Raw genomic sequence first — 16,872 nt, 5'->3', positions numbered from 1 at the left:
TGGATTAGGATGAAATTACACGTTTTTGCTTGATGCTATATGAGCAAAATTTAAAGTGGTTATTGGATCCAACTCACACATGGATAAAATTGAATATTTTCTTATACGGTAATGTCATCACTACATTAAATTGAATATTTTCATATACGGTAATGTCATCACTACATTAAAGCTATGACCTAGCAAATTTCTGAAATAATTTCTGTACATTTCTCTTCATCACTCGCACTAAAGTGACTAAACCTAAGACTTTGGTAACGTAACAATTTATTTGTCAACTTTTGATTGTATAATTCACTCATTGAGAGCGCGACATTTCGCACGTGCATCGCACGCGCTGGACTGCTAGTTTTCCTTAAAGGCCGCGATGTAAAATTGTACATAGATTTCATATCTGAACCTTCGATAGGAAAAACGCAGCCATCCCGTGCGGCGGTACGGGTCCCCCTCCACACTTCTCCTCTCTTCCGCAGACGCAACCATCCTCTGTTTTTGCAGATCTCACACGTTGCAAAAAAGGACACACTCCCATAATAATTATATCTCTTCTTCAGTTCAGTTCGTAACTTCGTATACCACACCACCTTATATAGGACTGGATCCTCTCCTAATGAATGTCTCATAATATTGTCTAATGAGATGTCTCATAATATTGTCTAATGAGTGAATCCTGACTATCCATTTTTAATTAACGGCTCATATCTCTTAATCTATTCTCCCATTCTATGTGAATTTAGTTCTTCATTATTCTGGAAAGAACTTCTTCCCTAGCCCTCTCTCAAATCCTAACCCCGCAGTCCCGCATTCTCTCACAACAATCTCAACCTTTTTTTTCAATTAACCAGACAATCCTTTGTCTTTTCAGTTTGTTTTGTTTATTCTATTTTTGCTCAATTCTTAAACAGAAGCTGCATAACCCAAGCTTTGAGAACTGATCATAAATAAAACCAGATGCCGTTCAATTCAAATAGTAAAACACAGAGGAACCAGAAATTAATAAAACCTTGGGTATAATTTGATCTATTATGAAGGATGCCCTTGAAGTTCAACAAAGATAACATCCTTTTGCTCTAGGTATTGGGTAACCCTCAAATTGCATCATAACAAACAAATACAAAAAAGATAGGAACTGAAAGTTTAGAAATTAGGATTGAATTGGATCTGCTCCAATTTTCTCTGATCAAAATATAGGAGATAGGAGTGTGAATGTGTGATATTGAATGCCGAAAGAACAATTCACCATCATTATTGAATCTGAATATGCAAAGAGATAGAAGAAGAATAAATGATGAAATGTGAGCCGTTGATTAACAATGGACAGCCAGGATTTACTTATTATGCAATATTAGGAGACATGTATTTGGAGAGGATCCGGGTCCCCTTATATACGCAATCCCTCTTCCATCCCTAATATAACTAATATAACATTATAACCCCCCACCTTCCCCACCCGCCTCCTATTCATTTCTTCCTCTCTTGCTTCTTACAGCTTTGCATCATTCACTGTTGGTTTATGGGGTCTTCACTTTGTCACATCCATCTGCTCTCCTTTGATCCATGACGTGCGTCGGTGAACGCGAAACCCATCAGAGCTCCACATTCATTAAGAGCTAACCTTCCCTAATACCAGGGACCGCTCTCCCACCCAAAACCCTATTCATCACGTCACCTCTGTTCTCTCTCTATCTCTCATAAATAAAACCATAAACCCCCAACGAAAACAGTTCAAAATCCGTTTGCTAGCTAGTTAGGGATCTCCGAGGGGTCGTGTTTGTGGAGAAATGGGCAACTGTCAGGCGGCGGAGGCGGCGACGGTGATCATTCAACACCCGGCCAACAACAAGGTCGAGATGATTTACTGGTCGGTGAGCGCTCACGAGATCATGAAGTCGAATCCGGGGAACTACGTGGCGCTTGTGGTGACGTCGCCGACGTTGAAGGCCGAGAATGGCGCACCGGTTAAGCATCTCAAGCTTCTCAGGCCGGACGACACTTTGCTTATCGGACAGGTTTACAGGCTCATCAGTTTCGAAGGTAATACTGATTGGATCGTCGGTTCTCACTTCTCATTTTTACAACGAAGTTTCGGTTTTTAACGACGGTTTTTTTTTTCCTGGGATGTGCAGATGTGTTGAAGGAGTTTGCTGCTAAGAAGTCTGTGAAGCTAGGGAGGTTGCTGAGGGATAGAGGTGGACTTGGCCTGGAACTGAAGAAGAACTCAGACGGTCCAAATCCGAAGTCCGACGACCGCAATTCTACCACTACCAAGGTAATATGATGATCACAACCCTTATTCCAATCACGATATGATAAAACATTACACTCTTTAAAGCTTTTTCTATATCTTTCGACCAAAAAAAAAGGTTTTTGTATATCAGAGGATTTTAATAGCTTAGATAAGAAAAAATTCACATCATTGATGTACATAAATGCGTCGGATATTGTTGTATAATCATTAACGTAGAACTTAAACCATATGTTTGCATTAATCATTGTGAATTTGGCGGTCATATTTCAATTGATCATTCTTTGATAAGTTGTGGGGTAGCTTTGTCCTTCAAATAGATAGGATGTAATTGCTTGAAATTGGAGCTCGGATATCAAGCACTTTGTAAGATTTTGGTTGTATTCATTGGTAGTGGGGGTTTGCATGCATTGATCTATATTGGTGTCATTTCATTTCATTTCGTAAGGGGAATAGAAGCCTATAGACCATAGAGACAAGGGACAGGGTATCTTATTTTGATATGTCCCCTCAATTGATTGAAGCCTACCCATGACATATTTATTCCATATATAATCATAAAATTCATGTTTTTTTTTTCGATTAGAATCATAAAGTTCGTTCGGATTATTGAGAATTTGAGACGAATGTAAATGAAATAAGATACCCTGTCCATTGATCATTCTATAATCTATATATATGAAATAAGTTACTGAGAATTTTTCCCGAGTGCTGGTGAATTGAATAACTTATCTGTCTGTGTTTTCGACGAATCAGAACTTTACTTTAACCACAGATCTCGAGGTATCTGGTTCTTTAAGTTTACACGTTTGTTTTTTGTCAGCAACTTTGGTGGGTTAAAACTATTCAAGAATCTTCACCCTCGTCAGAATTCCAGTACGAAAAACTATAGAGCTTTTGGCATTGGCTTTGTAGCTTCACAGCATTGGCCTATAGGAAATAGGACTTTTAGAATTGGAAGCTTTAAGTTAGTTTTGCATAACTAATTAAGCAAATTTTGGGGTATCATGGATGATAAAGGTTGTTCCTTATCTAACTTGAGCATTGTTTTCATTGACTCAAGAAGCAATGGTGGCCATTAATGGATGATGACTAGTTAACCATGTAAATAAAGTGTTATTGGTATTTAGCGAAGAACTTGATTTTTTATCTCAGCTTTAGAGATACATGTTCTAAATCACTTCAGCATTAGAGTTTAATGAATCGTTATCGTAAGGGTCAAAGGTTACATTAGGGAATTGAAGCATTGCATGTCTACTTATGATGATTTCTGGTGGATTTAGAGTTCTTAACAGTATGATCAGATCAAGTATGTTTCTCTTAGAAGGCATGCTTTAATATTTAAGCTAGACGTGTCTGGTAATCGGCTTAGTTAGGTTAGTGCTTCAGTACATAAATCTACCTTGCTTAGATTAAATCCATACACATATCAATGAGATATAGAGAGATGTCTGTCTATAAAAAAGACACAATACGTACCCTATTGATTCCTTTTCCATTTTGAATATCAATTAAGCATGCATGAATTGTCATTGTCTCATGGTGAGTCTGTGCGTGTAAAGCGTCATGTACATGTATGCCCACCACCATAAATCTCCTTATTCTTAGATTTTGTTATCCTTTCTTGGGTTGCAGATGGAGCATGAGGCTCACCGTGTCGGAAGCAGCAGCAGCAGTGGTGGTGGTGGCAGCAGAGGTGTGGCGAGGAATCATGGTGGTGGGGGGCAGTGGAGGCCAGCTTTGCAGAGCATTGCAGAGCTTGGGACTTGAACATAATGTGTATGGTGCACTAGAACTCGATCAGGCTCACCATTCCCACCACTCACCCAGAAGCTCAAAGTATCAGAGATCCCTAGCTTTCTGCCATTCTCTCGCGAATAAAAACAAGCAGCTAGCGCCTCCCTTCACTCTTCTCCAGACGTTTCTTATTCTCTTTTCTTTCTTTCTTGGATTGGTGCATGTTATTAGTTAGACCTCCACAGCCACGGTTGTAGAGTTAGGGTAACTCACTGAACTTGACACGCTTGTATACTTCTAACCTTCTTTCTTTTATTAATCAAGATCAGCTACGACCTAGCTTAAGAATAACAAGAAAAAACAAAGTAAGGAGAACAACCCAAGCAACTGGATTTGATTGCGCTATAATTCAAGGAAAACACACAATCCGCATACATCTACATAACATACTAAGAACAAGCAAAATTATTGTTTGTTTAGCAAAACGGTATCCATAACAGGTGAGGGAGCTTGGGGCTTCAAGTAATCTCGATATCTTGAAGAATTGAACTACTGAACCCTTGACAGTAAATTCATTAGCGTTGTATTTATGACTGCTGCTGTTGTGAACCTGCCACTCCTCACGTTGCAGAGTACCAATCTGAATTAGGTGGACTGGATTTATTAGATTAAAACTGATTGATTTATTGTAGCAAGTGAGGGAGAGTCCCAAGCTCATACACATTATGTTCAAGTCCCTGGGAGACGGCTCTCGCTCATATGTATGTAACAAAAGCAAGAAGCAGCTTTCGTAATGTTAAATTAAGCTGGTTCAATAATTCCGTTTAATTACATGCCTTATGGTAAGTATGTCATTAGGTTCAACAAATCGAAAACATGCACTGTTTCACATAATCATATGCCAGCATTTCCTTTAAAAAAAAATGAACATTTTCGTGCTCTTCACAAATCACAAGTTTACAAGGTAAAGTTATCCTTTACAATTGCATCCGCCTCATTAATAAACCAATGATCTTTTCATTGATCAGTTACACTAAGAAGAGTTTTTCATTTGCAATGATCATTGAAAAGATGGTTTTTATTAAGTTCATCTAACTTACACTAAGGTTAACGTCAAAGATGGGTTTTCGCTTCATAAAGTACATAGAGTGATTACAAAGACTACATTTGAAAAGAACAAGCAACACGGCACTGTAATAATTAAAAGAAGAGGAAAAAAAAGGAATAAGTAACGCTACCAGGTGTATTCAACTATGATTTTAGGTGTATTCAACTCTGATTTTAAATGATTCTGATTGATTTATCAAATTCGGTGGATTCTCAGGACCACAGATTATTTCAACTCTTCACAAATTCAACCAGATTTTAATATATTGTATTTAATAGATTTGTCTTAATTTACTTAGATTTCACAAGTGCATATATGGTTTTAATAATAATATAAAATAATAAAATATAGAACATGGAGAATTAAGAATTTGGTTTTATTTTTTAACGAACACAACAAAATAATAATGTATGTATTTTATAAAGTAACAAAAATATAAAAACAACAAAATATTACATAGTGAAAATTACAAAGACAATTAAAAAAGTATATTAAAAGGTTGCATACTCATTCATTCCAACCTCATTATCATCATGGTCTTCATGATCCCCTCATTCGTATGGTCCTCATTATTTTCATTCTCATTGCCTTCAGTATCATTGTTATCTTCTTAACTTTCATTATCACTATTTTGTGGTCTATCTTCCCATATAGCTTCAGCAATATTAAGTCTTCAACAATCTGCATGCATATGCTTAGCAAAATGCAGAAGTACTATGATCTATATATATTGCATGATCATATAAGGATATAAAATGCATGTTAACTGCAGCTAGCTAGTGTACCTTAAATTAACTCCAAGGATCAAAGATTATAGCTCCCAACAGACAAAATGAACATGTGGTGCCCCTGCAAAACCAATCGCAAAAGAATTGGGATCCATTAGTTAGACCCAAAGTGGAATATGCAAATTTGAAGATGTTTATGAGATTTTAAATCAGTTACATTTTAACTGAAAAATATATATATTTGTTGGTTGTCTTAATTCGGTGTCTTCATCATAGTCATAGTAGGCATCTTAAAAGTTATTTCAAAATTAGAATATCCTAGAAACGATTTTTGTAGAATTAGTTATGATTTTCGAAAGTTACAAGTCTGTTGCATAAAAATTTCTAAGAAAAATCATATACTTTAGTTACATTTTTACTAAAAACTGAACAATTGCGTTAACAACTCAATTTGGTGTCTTCATGATAGTTATATAAGACATCCTAAAGGTTATTTCAAAGTTAGAATCTCCTAAAAATGATTTTTTATATAATTATTTATGATTTTCGAAAGTTACAAGTATGTTGCATCAAATTTTCAGACAAAAATCATATACATTAGTTACAATTTTACTAAACATTGAAAAAGTCCTTTAACAACTCAATTTGGTGTCTTTATAATATCATAGTAGACATCTTAAAGGTTATTTTGAAGTTGAAACATACTCAAAATGTTTTTTTTAACAATTAGTTATGAATTTGTACATTCACTTGTCTCTTACGGCATGTTCAGTAATGATTTCCAAAACAATATGTATAAAATAATTTCATAAAATGAAAAAAATGAATTGAATTTTGTATCTTTACAATCAAAGAATCTGTTCGGGATAATTTTTGTAGTGGTTTTCATCATCATAATTTTGTTAAATGGTGCAGACTCATTCTTCAAAGTATTTTAACCGGATGAAGCAAACATCATCTTATGCCTGACTCTAACTCAACTATTGAAATCTCCACAATTGTCCTGCATCTTCATATCTTCCCGAACAAATATATAAATTAGCAGGCAACAAGTAAGACACCAACCCAACAAATGAAAGATTAAACTATTCTCAATCACCACTGATCCAGATCTAAACATCTATCAATTAAATTCTCAGAAAAAACTTGGAATATAGATCGGCCTTTCTTTATACATGTATGTCCCTATATAGCTGATTAATGGAGGATTGTTTGATCACTATTTCTTTGTAATGATCAATTCTATCTGCAACCCTGAAAAACAATAACTCTGGAGGGAAATTACAGAGTTGCAGACTTGCAGGTGATGTTTCTTCTAATTGTTTGATTTTTCTTATATTCAGTGTAACTTCACAAACACATGGATGTAGATCTACCAGAGATATGGAGAAAAAGGAGATTGAGGTTGTGAAAACCTACTTGAAAAGGAGATTGATGCATACCTTTTGAACAAGTGAGAGATTTCAGTGTGATTCACCCCCTCAGTTCATCTTCTCACCGCAGATCAGCTCGTCGGGGAAGCAGCTCAGTTCGTGTTCTTCTCCCTTTGCCTTCGTATTTCATCTTCATATATATATATATATATATATATAGTCCCTATCTCTGAAATTACAAATTGAAGTTTCAATTTTGGCACACTTTTCGGTCAAATGTTTTCACTATAAGTGATTTAATATTTAGGTATGTCATTCAAGATCATCTTTACAAAATTTCATCAACTTCAGACATCGTTAAGATATTGAAATTAGATTAAATCAATTAATGAATTAAAAATGTTCAACATGAACCGTTCGTGTAAATCTCAATTTTAAAAGCTCAAAATATTTTCGAATTAGATAAACCTTTGTATACATGATCTTAAATAGCTTACCTAAATATTGAATCACTTATAGTGAAAAACATTTGACCGAAAAGTGTGCCAAAATTGAAACTTCACTCTGTAATTTCAAAATGAAACTTTACTCTGCATAGGGACTGTATATATATATATATATATATATATATATATATATATATATATATATATATATATATAAATCAAGCCACAAATACAGTGATTTCTGATAGGGCTTGGTATTAGAATCTCTTAAAATCAACAATCTAATAAATCTTTCAAAATCGGTGGAGTTTTGAATACCACCCGATTTAGCATGAGTTTTTTAAAATCATGATTAAATACCTCAAAATTTTAGAGAAGTTTTTAAAATCGTGATTGAATATCTGCTGATTTTAAATGATTTTTGAAATGCAACACAATCCTAAAGATTTTTGATTCAATACACCCCCTACATTTCAACGATAACTTCATCGACAGTTTATAGCGGAAAGTACAACGTAGGTACAACCCAAATTGGGAGTGGACGACTCATATGCAAGAGCTTCTTGGCACTCTTATTGTAGATATCTCAGAAGCATTTATCTTCAACATTATAAACACCAAAATCCCAAGTTGCCCAATCGTAGCCAACAAGATCAAAGTCATGGTTAAAATATATGCAATTTGAATGAAATCCTAAAAGCTCCGCAGCCAACACACGTGCTAAAGTATTATGAAACTTATTGAGTGCACGGGCCGTGTATATGGGCGGCTTATCTTGACCGTTCATTTTGACACGTGGAGGAAACTTTCAAACGATTGAGATTAGACGCTAATTTCTATATGAAGTCGCGTAAGTGTTCATATATGACTGCATCTGGGTTCGCTAGGTTTGCTGCATCTGGGTTTGCTGAATCAAAGAGATACACTAATATAGTAAAAGTGATAGAAGTCTTGTAATCTTTGCAGTCACCGAACTTCCAAACCATTTCAGTTCAATTTATGAATCTCTCTAATAGCTTCTGAAGACCCAATCAAAATCAAATATGCCTAGCTCGAGTTCCATTACCCAGAAGCCCATAAGTGCATAAACAAATAAGAATGAGTCTCCATTTATGCAGACGAAAACTCGATGACCCCATCTTCGAATCAAAGTCGTGCACCGTATCTTCATCTGCAAACCCAATCTCTACGAGACTTCAAGCTTATCAAATTAACGATCACGTAATTCTTTTGTGTAGCTCAACAAGCTTTGTGATTGTTTCTAGAGGGGCATGGTAAGGGTGACGGCGAGGGCGTGGGGGTGGGGGCAAGACAGAGTCGAGGCCATACTCCATGTCGATGACGACCAGGCCATAATCAATTATGCCCGCTATCATGTTTGAAGCACCACTCTCACACACAACGTACAAGTATATCTGACCGTGTATATACACGGGCCGTCCACAGAATAAGCTCTCAAAGTATTATCACCTAAAAACAGAGCAACATCACCCAAGGTATTTTTCTCCGTCCACTCAGCTGTTTGGTAATTCAATTCAAAGACTCTAAATTTCCTTGTCACACGTTCTCCCCCTTTGAAGTCTAATATTTTTGAACCATCCACAATTTATTGTTCTCTCCTTCAAAGATGTATCTTTTTATATCAAGATCACCAGGGTTATAGCCACGTCCAACCAATTTAGTATTCGAGCTGGATCGATTAGTAGGATCAGAAGACAGAACTTCGCTCAAAGCATTCACAACATAAAATTTATCTCCTAAGCTCGCAACTTCTTCAATCCCCAAGCAACCTACAAGGGCACCATCAACACTTCGATCCACATAAGTCCATGTTGTATCTTTACCCAATCTAACAAAAGTCACAGTAGAGCTTTCTAGATGTATGACCGTAACAATGCATTCATTTGCATCTAATAGTGGATCAGCTGAAATTGTGGCCTTCAAAACAAACTTCTAATGGATCAGCTGAAATTGTGGCCTTTAAAACAAACTTCTGACAATCTTTATACCATTTTCTCCGCCCTGGTATATCTCTTGAAAATTAGGATTAAATCGTTCACCTATTTGAGTTAAGAAGCTTATTTGTTCTATTGAACAAAAATTAGAAAAAAAAAACCTTCATGTCTGAGGTGAAAAATACAATCAAACCTCTTTGGGTTAGGAAAGTCGATTACTTGGGCAACTTTTAATGATTCCATAAGCCTCACCAATAATGGGCAATATAGAGTGGGTTCATCGTAGGGGTGGGCATAAAAAACGGAAATCCCGATCCCGTCTCGATCTCGTTCCGAAATTCATAGGGACGGGACGGGACGGAGGTCTAAAAACGTTCGTCCCTTCCCGATCCCGTCCTGTTTCATAATAGTGGGATGAGACGTGGGACGAATAATTTTTATCCCGCTTCGTCCCGTCCCTTCTCACCTTTAATGAAAACTTAAAAATTCTTATATATTTGTATCAAAATGAAACTAATTTATGTTCTTATTAACTCCAAAATTATATCAACTCAAATAATAATAGTAAATTATATTATTTTGAACATAATATGTATTTTTTTTGTTAAAATTTCATTATTGAATGTTACTTTGTTAATGAAAAAGAAAAAAAAAAGATTTGTATTTAACTTCATAGGAAGGTGGGATTTGTCCCATCACGTCCCGATCCCGTTCCGTCCCAACCGGGAATAATCCCGAGTGGGATGCATTCTTAAAAACCATTGTTCCGTCCCGATCCCGTCCCGATTCAAAATAGTGGGACGGGACGTGGGATAAGCCCCGTCCCGTTCCGTGCCCACTCCTAGTTCAACGTGCAAGTGATGCAAGAGAAGCGCACTGAGAGAAATGAAATTGACCATCCAGGCATAAACATGAGAATTATTAGTGTACGATACTTATTCAAAAGTTTAGAGAGATCGATCTCAAAATGATCCTTCAAGGCATCTCTATGTTCATCCCAATCGAAGCAATCATTGCACTTAATGTAAAGTACTGTTGTACGTATCTTTCACGTTGTAAGTAATTGTAAAAGATCGTTTCATACATAGGACACACATACAAAACTGCTTGGTATTAAAAAACTCTTAAAGTAGCTATATTAGTTACTTGCAAAAATTGTGTATTCATATCCGTAGCGTATGGATATAGGGAGAGGAGGAACCACGTGTAAAAGTAGAATACAACAATTTTAGTGAGGTTGTATCAACACTTCAAGCAACGATTTTAGTGAGGTTGTTTCAACACTTGATTGTGACTATCAAGTGAGAAATATTTTACTTTTGAGAACTATATTATCATAGATTAAAGTGTAATCTTTGTAATATGAATAGTTCAAAAGAAAAGTGAAATTCTTCTAAATTTTCTGATGCTTGTACTATTTACGTTCTATCTTGTATTTTCATATATAAAAGGTGTATATGTAAATAACAAGATATATAAAGTATACAAAATATAAACTTTACCCACTATGTTCACAAATAGCTTGGAGTCACTAAGATCTCTTGCTACTAGGGTCTTCTTCAATGAGTCATTAATATCTTTTGCCACTAAGGTCTTGAGTTGAGACACATGTCTCCTTGCCACATAGGACTTGATTCCTTCTTAACGAACCTCACCATTGTTTATGTTCATGAGATGAATAAATGATTTAATCTAAATGCTTGAACGATTTATGCATGTGATATGTAACCCATAGAGAGGATACAAAATACAATGAATTCTCAATGAATATAATCAACACAGAATAAAGCTATGACACTAGCTAATGCAACAACTGTTTTTTCCAAGTTTCTGTGTTTCTCTCTCTTCTCTCAATCGTAGATGCTTAATATCACATAGACATATGTATGAACGATTAAACAATAATTATGTAAAATAGAGATGCATGGTAAACACACTAAGCAATAATCTCTTCCTCTATTTTTCCTCCTCGATCTACCATAATTGTTTTCTCATAAGCATATATATATAATGGACGTGAGATAAATGAACGTTTCCAACAGGTCCATATATTTTGATTAAATCACAAAGATCATTGATTCTCAAGTGCAACAATGCAAATAATAATCAATAGTTTGGTTAAGCACACAATCAAATATAAATGATGCAACTAAGATTAGAGCTTTCACAAGTAGAGATACTAACATGACCTCTTTACTAGCATTCCGGGCTAACTTTTGAGAAACTCTACTATAATGAGCACTACATCATATATGAGAGATATGAGTTTATCAATGTCAATACCTAGGTATCACAACCTATTTTATATGCTCTAAAATCTCACCTTCACAATTTCTGAAATGTCTATTTATAAGAGAAGAGACTTCTCCCCCTTACTTAATGCATATCTCCTACAAAAAAGGAAAATATATCATGCACGGCTCCACCACCTAGCTAGGGTTAAATTCCTTAACAAACTTACCAAAAAAACCGTGAGTGCACTTAGGAAAGAATTAAATAATATACCATGCAAAAACAATCCTAATTAACTTCAAAAACCTTTTCAACCAAAGAATGTATTTCCTTATATATATAGGACAACTAGCTCTCTACGTACATGCATAGGTATACACCATCTAGACCCTAACAACCAATACTTACCATTAAACCCTAGCAACCATATATGTAAACTACCATATATATATGCAAATAAAGTAATTAAAAAGATATGCTCAAGAATATCGGAATTAAGTCTATATGGTAGCAAGGAGACCTTGAATCCAAGGCTCTCTGTCTCTGATTAGGAAATCCTTTTTCTGTTTGATCTTTGATTTGATTTCCGTCTTCATCTCTTGCACTTTAAGCTCCATCAACTATGGAGGCCAATGTATCTTCAATCTCCCCCTTTGGCATTCCATGCAACTTCTCATTACAAGTACATCACATAGTATCATTACATGCACTTGCTGTCTTCTCCCCCTAAGTTGATGGAGGACAAAGGGCAAGAGAGGGTGAAATCTGCAAAAGAAAAAAAAATCTCGTTGCATCCATATGAATTAATCATGTAGTCCATGTAAGTCACTTACCAGTTATAACTTGTAAATAAAAGTAACAAGTCATGTAAATCACAGAACAATATCTTATAAAAGCGAGCAACGGAACCAAATTTCAAGATAAATCACTTAACCACATGTAGTGCAAGAATTACTACTCCCCCTATGAGTGATTCATGCCAAGCAATTCACGCCACATTTGAATGCCAAAAGATTGCAAAATTTGAATCCTTCTCCAAGACAACATCAGAAGCAAGCGGAAGCAAGAATATAGGAGAATCATAAGAAATTAAATTCTGCAAAGGATATCACATAAAGATTGAACCAAAATCTGACAAGGAATTACTGTGAGCAATATTATGTTCCATTTAGACTCTATTAACCAAATCACTCTTTATAACAAAGATTATCATATATCACAAAATATTTGAGTGTGAAAGTGCAAAGAAATGTATTTCAATATGGGAAGGAATTAGAGGAGGGATTAAACTCGCAAGTATTTATTTCAACTCTCCCCCCTATCTCTCCATATAATCTCCTTATAACACCATAGTTTTGACTTTTCTTATTTTTGATAATATACGCTCAGTACATTGCTGAGACAATTTTTCAACCACCGTGGAGACCAAGCCAGTCCATTCCAACAAGTATCGAGTAGTTAGTCAATTCCTGGAGAGGAGAACTAGCCTGGCCTAAAAATATGATAACTTCCGGGGAGACCAAACCAGTCCATTCCTCTAGGCGTCGAGTAGTTAGTCAACTCCTTGAGATGTAGAACTAGCCTGGCCTAGGACTGCATGCACACAATTTTTTTTTTGTGTTGTGTTGCAAGCAGTCAATATCTATAACATTTATTCAACTACACCGGCTCCTGATTAGGTTATTCAACTCAGATTTTTCCACCACAATGAAGTATGTGTATTGTGAACTCAAAAACAAAAGTGATATAAAATAATGGAATATCACAGAGAGTGTAAGATCCAAAGTAATGTAGGAACAAGGTTAAGATCAATAGTAATGCAATAGCAGACAAGAGTCAAGATTATGCAACCCAAGATCAGAAAATAAAGAGTTTCATAATCAGGATTCTCAAATAAGCTTCATTGAACTGAGCAAACACCAAGAGAAGTACACAAATAAAGAAATCTTTCAGCATCCAAATATTTAGTGAATGAATCAGCAAGCTGCTTTCCTATTAGCACACAACTCAATTCCAATGTGTCTGAACAACATCTCAGCCAAAATGATATCTTAAATCAATGTGCTTAGTAGTAGTATGCATCCAACAGTAAAGTACCAGACAGAGGGAGAATATTAATAATTATAACTCATAAAAAGGTGTTTCTCAGTGACTCAATGAGACTCAACAATCACCTTTTCACATTCATATTATAGAGAGTTTAATACACACACACATATATATAAGCACAGTCAGAAGAAAACAAGTTTAGTTGATGAAAGTAGAGAATGCTCCCTCTTGTAGACTTCCAAATGCACACGACCTTTGAAGAGTGAACCAAAAGTACCAACCTCAAGATCATTAAGCCTTGACTTAACATAAGCTCCAAGTTTAGTTCACTCCAAGGTGGAAGTATATGACGACAGAGGACAGAGATTTCAATTCCAAAGATTTTCTCCATCAGCCCATGTTCCAGAGGCCATAACTTTCTGAAGCAATGTCGGATAACTGTGAAACCACCTTGAGGTGAGAGCTGACATTGCTAGCTTTCTGTATAACACTTCCTAACTTCCAGTAGTTGGGTCTGACATCCCTGCAAAGTTAGACAAGGAAAACACAAGTACAGTTAAGCTAGTAGAATGACCTTTATCCACTCAAACCTGAATTTCTGGAGCCCTGGTGATTTAATGGGGTTGTCCATTTGTGACCCAAACGTAGACTTCTAGAGCTACAAATCCATGTATGGCACGCCTCATTTAGACCTCAGTAAGTTTAATTTGTTTCGCCTTTATCTGCCCCTTCGTCTGCCCAGTTCTCTAATTCTTCTGCTCCGATCCTTCTATACTCAACTGGAAGCTATAGACTCATTAGAGCTCAGAATCACAATTTTCTAGCGTCATTGGAAAGTAGACTGCTGGGGCTTTTAATTCATATACAATGCATTTTCTGGTTCCAGATGAGCAGCAAACAAAAATCATTCAAAGTGCACTGGTCTACAAGACTGAAACTGTCTTCTGTAAAAGTGATTCCATCTGTCTTTGCTCAACTATATGACTGAACACATTGAAAAAAAATCAAAACGAACAAGAAAAGAAGCATATAATTGAAATCAAGCCACTTCAACCACTCATGCTTATCAATTAAGGATTCTTTTGATTTCTGACTTTATTCTTAGGCTCCATCATCTTCTCAGCGTCATTATCAATTGCAAGTAACTCTAGTTTCCTCCCTTGACATGTCTTCTAGCACTTCTACAGTATATTGTCTAGATAAGAATTTAAGAACAAGTCCGGCATCATCCCTTATCTGATCCTCCATAGCAACATTTATGACTAGTAATTTCTTCTCTATTTCTGGAGTGCTCGGCATCCATGCAATCATCAACCACAACAATTTCCATTGCAAGTCATATACCAGCAAGTTTCAAGGAAGGGGTATCATTCACTCCGTCACCAGTTATTTTACCACCTCCCCATTTGTATTTAGTGACTTTACAATCTTATGTATGAGCCTTGGTTTAGGTGCCTTTGGAAATAGCTACGCACCACTTTATCTTAGAATGGCTTTCTCATCAGAGAGAATCACCAACTCCCTTCCTATTTTATGACGTATACCTTCTAATGTGTTCTTGTTGTCTCTAGCATTTATTGTTAGCTGCATGAAGATGGTGTAACATTCTCCAATACTGCTTCCCTTCCACTATTCCGTCAAACAATGTCCTTGCAGTACACATATCTCTTACACGAGCATGAGAGATTACCATCGTGATCCACGCAGAACCATCTCTCTCGGGCATTTATTCAAACAGCTGGAGTGCACATTCAAACACATTTTATCTTATACATTCCTAACAGAATTCGACCTCTTATATTCAGTGTTCCCCATTTTCACAAGTTCACAACACTTCTGTGAAATACATACATCTGATGTATGTCCTTGAGATTCTCTCCAAAAAGATCCAAAGTAGTTGACAACAAAGCAGAATCTGCATACTCAATACACAGAACAATACCCGTGAAGAATGTATGGTATCAAAACCAAAACAAGGAACAAAATGAATGAATCAAGTTGAGCTAATTTGGGCAATCATTCTCTAACATCTTGATACACTATTCAATAGAAAATATGTACCAAAATGCCAGAGAAAACCATAAACCTCCTCACAATATTTATTATTATTTATTTTACCACGTAACTATGCTAACACTACAAGAGCGATTGAAGCAAACAAAAACTGAAATCTTTACAAAAACTAGCAGAGAAATCAGTTACTTCTACGTGACAATGTAGGATGATGAGATGTTTTCCTTACCCAAATGCATCTCTGCCTAGCTTTCAGACCCATGGGGTTCGCAACAGACTTTCCATCCCAATTGACAAATTTCATATCCTCTTTCAATTCAGCTTGCATTGAGCTTGGCTTCATAACCGGTACCTAAGCCTTTGGATTCATTTAGCTTAACCTTTTCCATGTTCCAATTTTGAGACTCCATCTTATTCTGCATAGTGCCAATCTCATTCCTCTTTTTTTCTTTCCAAAAAGGTTTGCTTCTAGTGAGTTGATCATCTTTCTTATCATTGACAAAAAGAGATACATCAGTCCTACATGAATCATCAACATAAGCAGAAAAATAATTTTCACAACACTTATCAACAAGAGTTTGTTCCTGTAATCCAATTTTTGAGGGATCGCAACCAGATCTTCAGTCCCAGTTGTCACTACTCGTTGTTCTTTTGATGCTGTCGGGATAACAACTGTGGGACTTAGTTGTAATTTATTATGAGACTTCAACTCATCTTCACTCTTTGATCTAAGAACCCTGTTGTCAGACATATTCAAACAAGGATCAAAAGTACCAGAATCACAACCTTTAGATTTTTCAATAGAGGAATTTTTTGTGATCTTTTTAGAATATTTTCTCTTTTTAATAAACATATTAAACTCTTTAGTTAAACGTTGAAACTCAAATAAATCAATATAATCATTCTCATCCACGGACGAACTAGTAGAAAATTGTACCTTTTTCTCTGACTTGATTCTTACCTCAGAAGTCTCGAGATGACTTACA

General features: G+C 35.8%; 1 protein-coding gene across 1 annotated transcript; it reads left to right on the top strand.

Annotated features, from left to right (window-relative positions):
- The first annotated feature begins 1,447 nt into the window (after positions 1 to 1,447).
- Positions 1,448 to 4,314, top strand: LOC126790792 (uncharacterized). Its single transcript, XM_050517142.1, has 3 exons — positions 1,448 to 2,034; positions 2,127 to 2,269; positions 3,881 to 4,314. The coding sequence occupies exons 1-3, from the start codon at positions 1,782 to 1,784 to the stop codon at positions 4,013 to 4,015; spliced, it is 531 nt and encodes a 176-aa protein (XP_050373099.1). The 5' UTR covers positions 1,448 to 1,781; the 3' UTR covers positions 4,016 to 4,314.
- The last annotated feature ends 12,558 nt before the right edge of the window (positions 4,315 to 16,872 follow it).

The sequence above is a fragment of the Argentina anserina genome, chromosome 1 (genome assembly GCF_933775445.1).
Source record: "Argentina anserina chromosome 1, drPotAnse1.1, whole genome shotgun sequence".
Classification (NCBI taxonomy): domain Eukaryota; kingdom Viridiplantae; phylum Streptophyta; class Magnoliopsida; order Rosales; family Rosaceae; genus Argentina; species Argentina anserina.
This window is presented reverse-complemented; position numbering and strand designations above follow the sequence as displayed.

Bases quoted from the DNA above. Each gene is read 5' to 3' on its own strand.
- LOC126790792 (XM_050517142.1), top strand. From the start codon at position 1,782: ATGGGCAACTGTCAGGCGGCGGAGGCGGCGACGGTGATCATTCAACAC. The intron at 2,035-2,126 runs GTAATACTGATT...TGGGATGTGCAG, and splicing joins CAGGCTCATCAGTTTCGAAG to ATGTGTTGAAGGAGTTTGCT. The intron at 2,270-3,880 runs GTAATATGATGA...CTTGGGTTGCAG, and splicing joins GCAATTCTACCACTACCAAG to ATGGAGCATGAGGCTCACCG.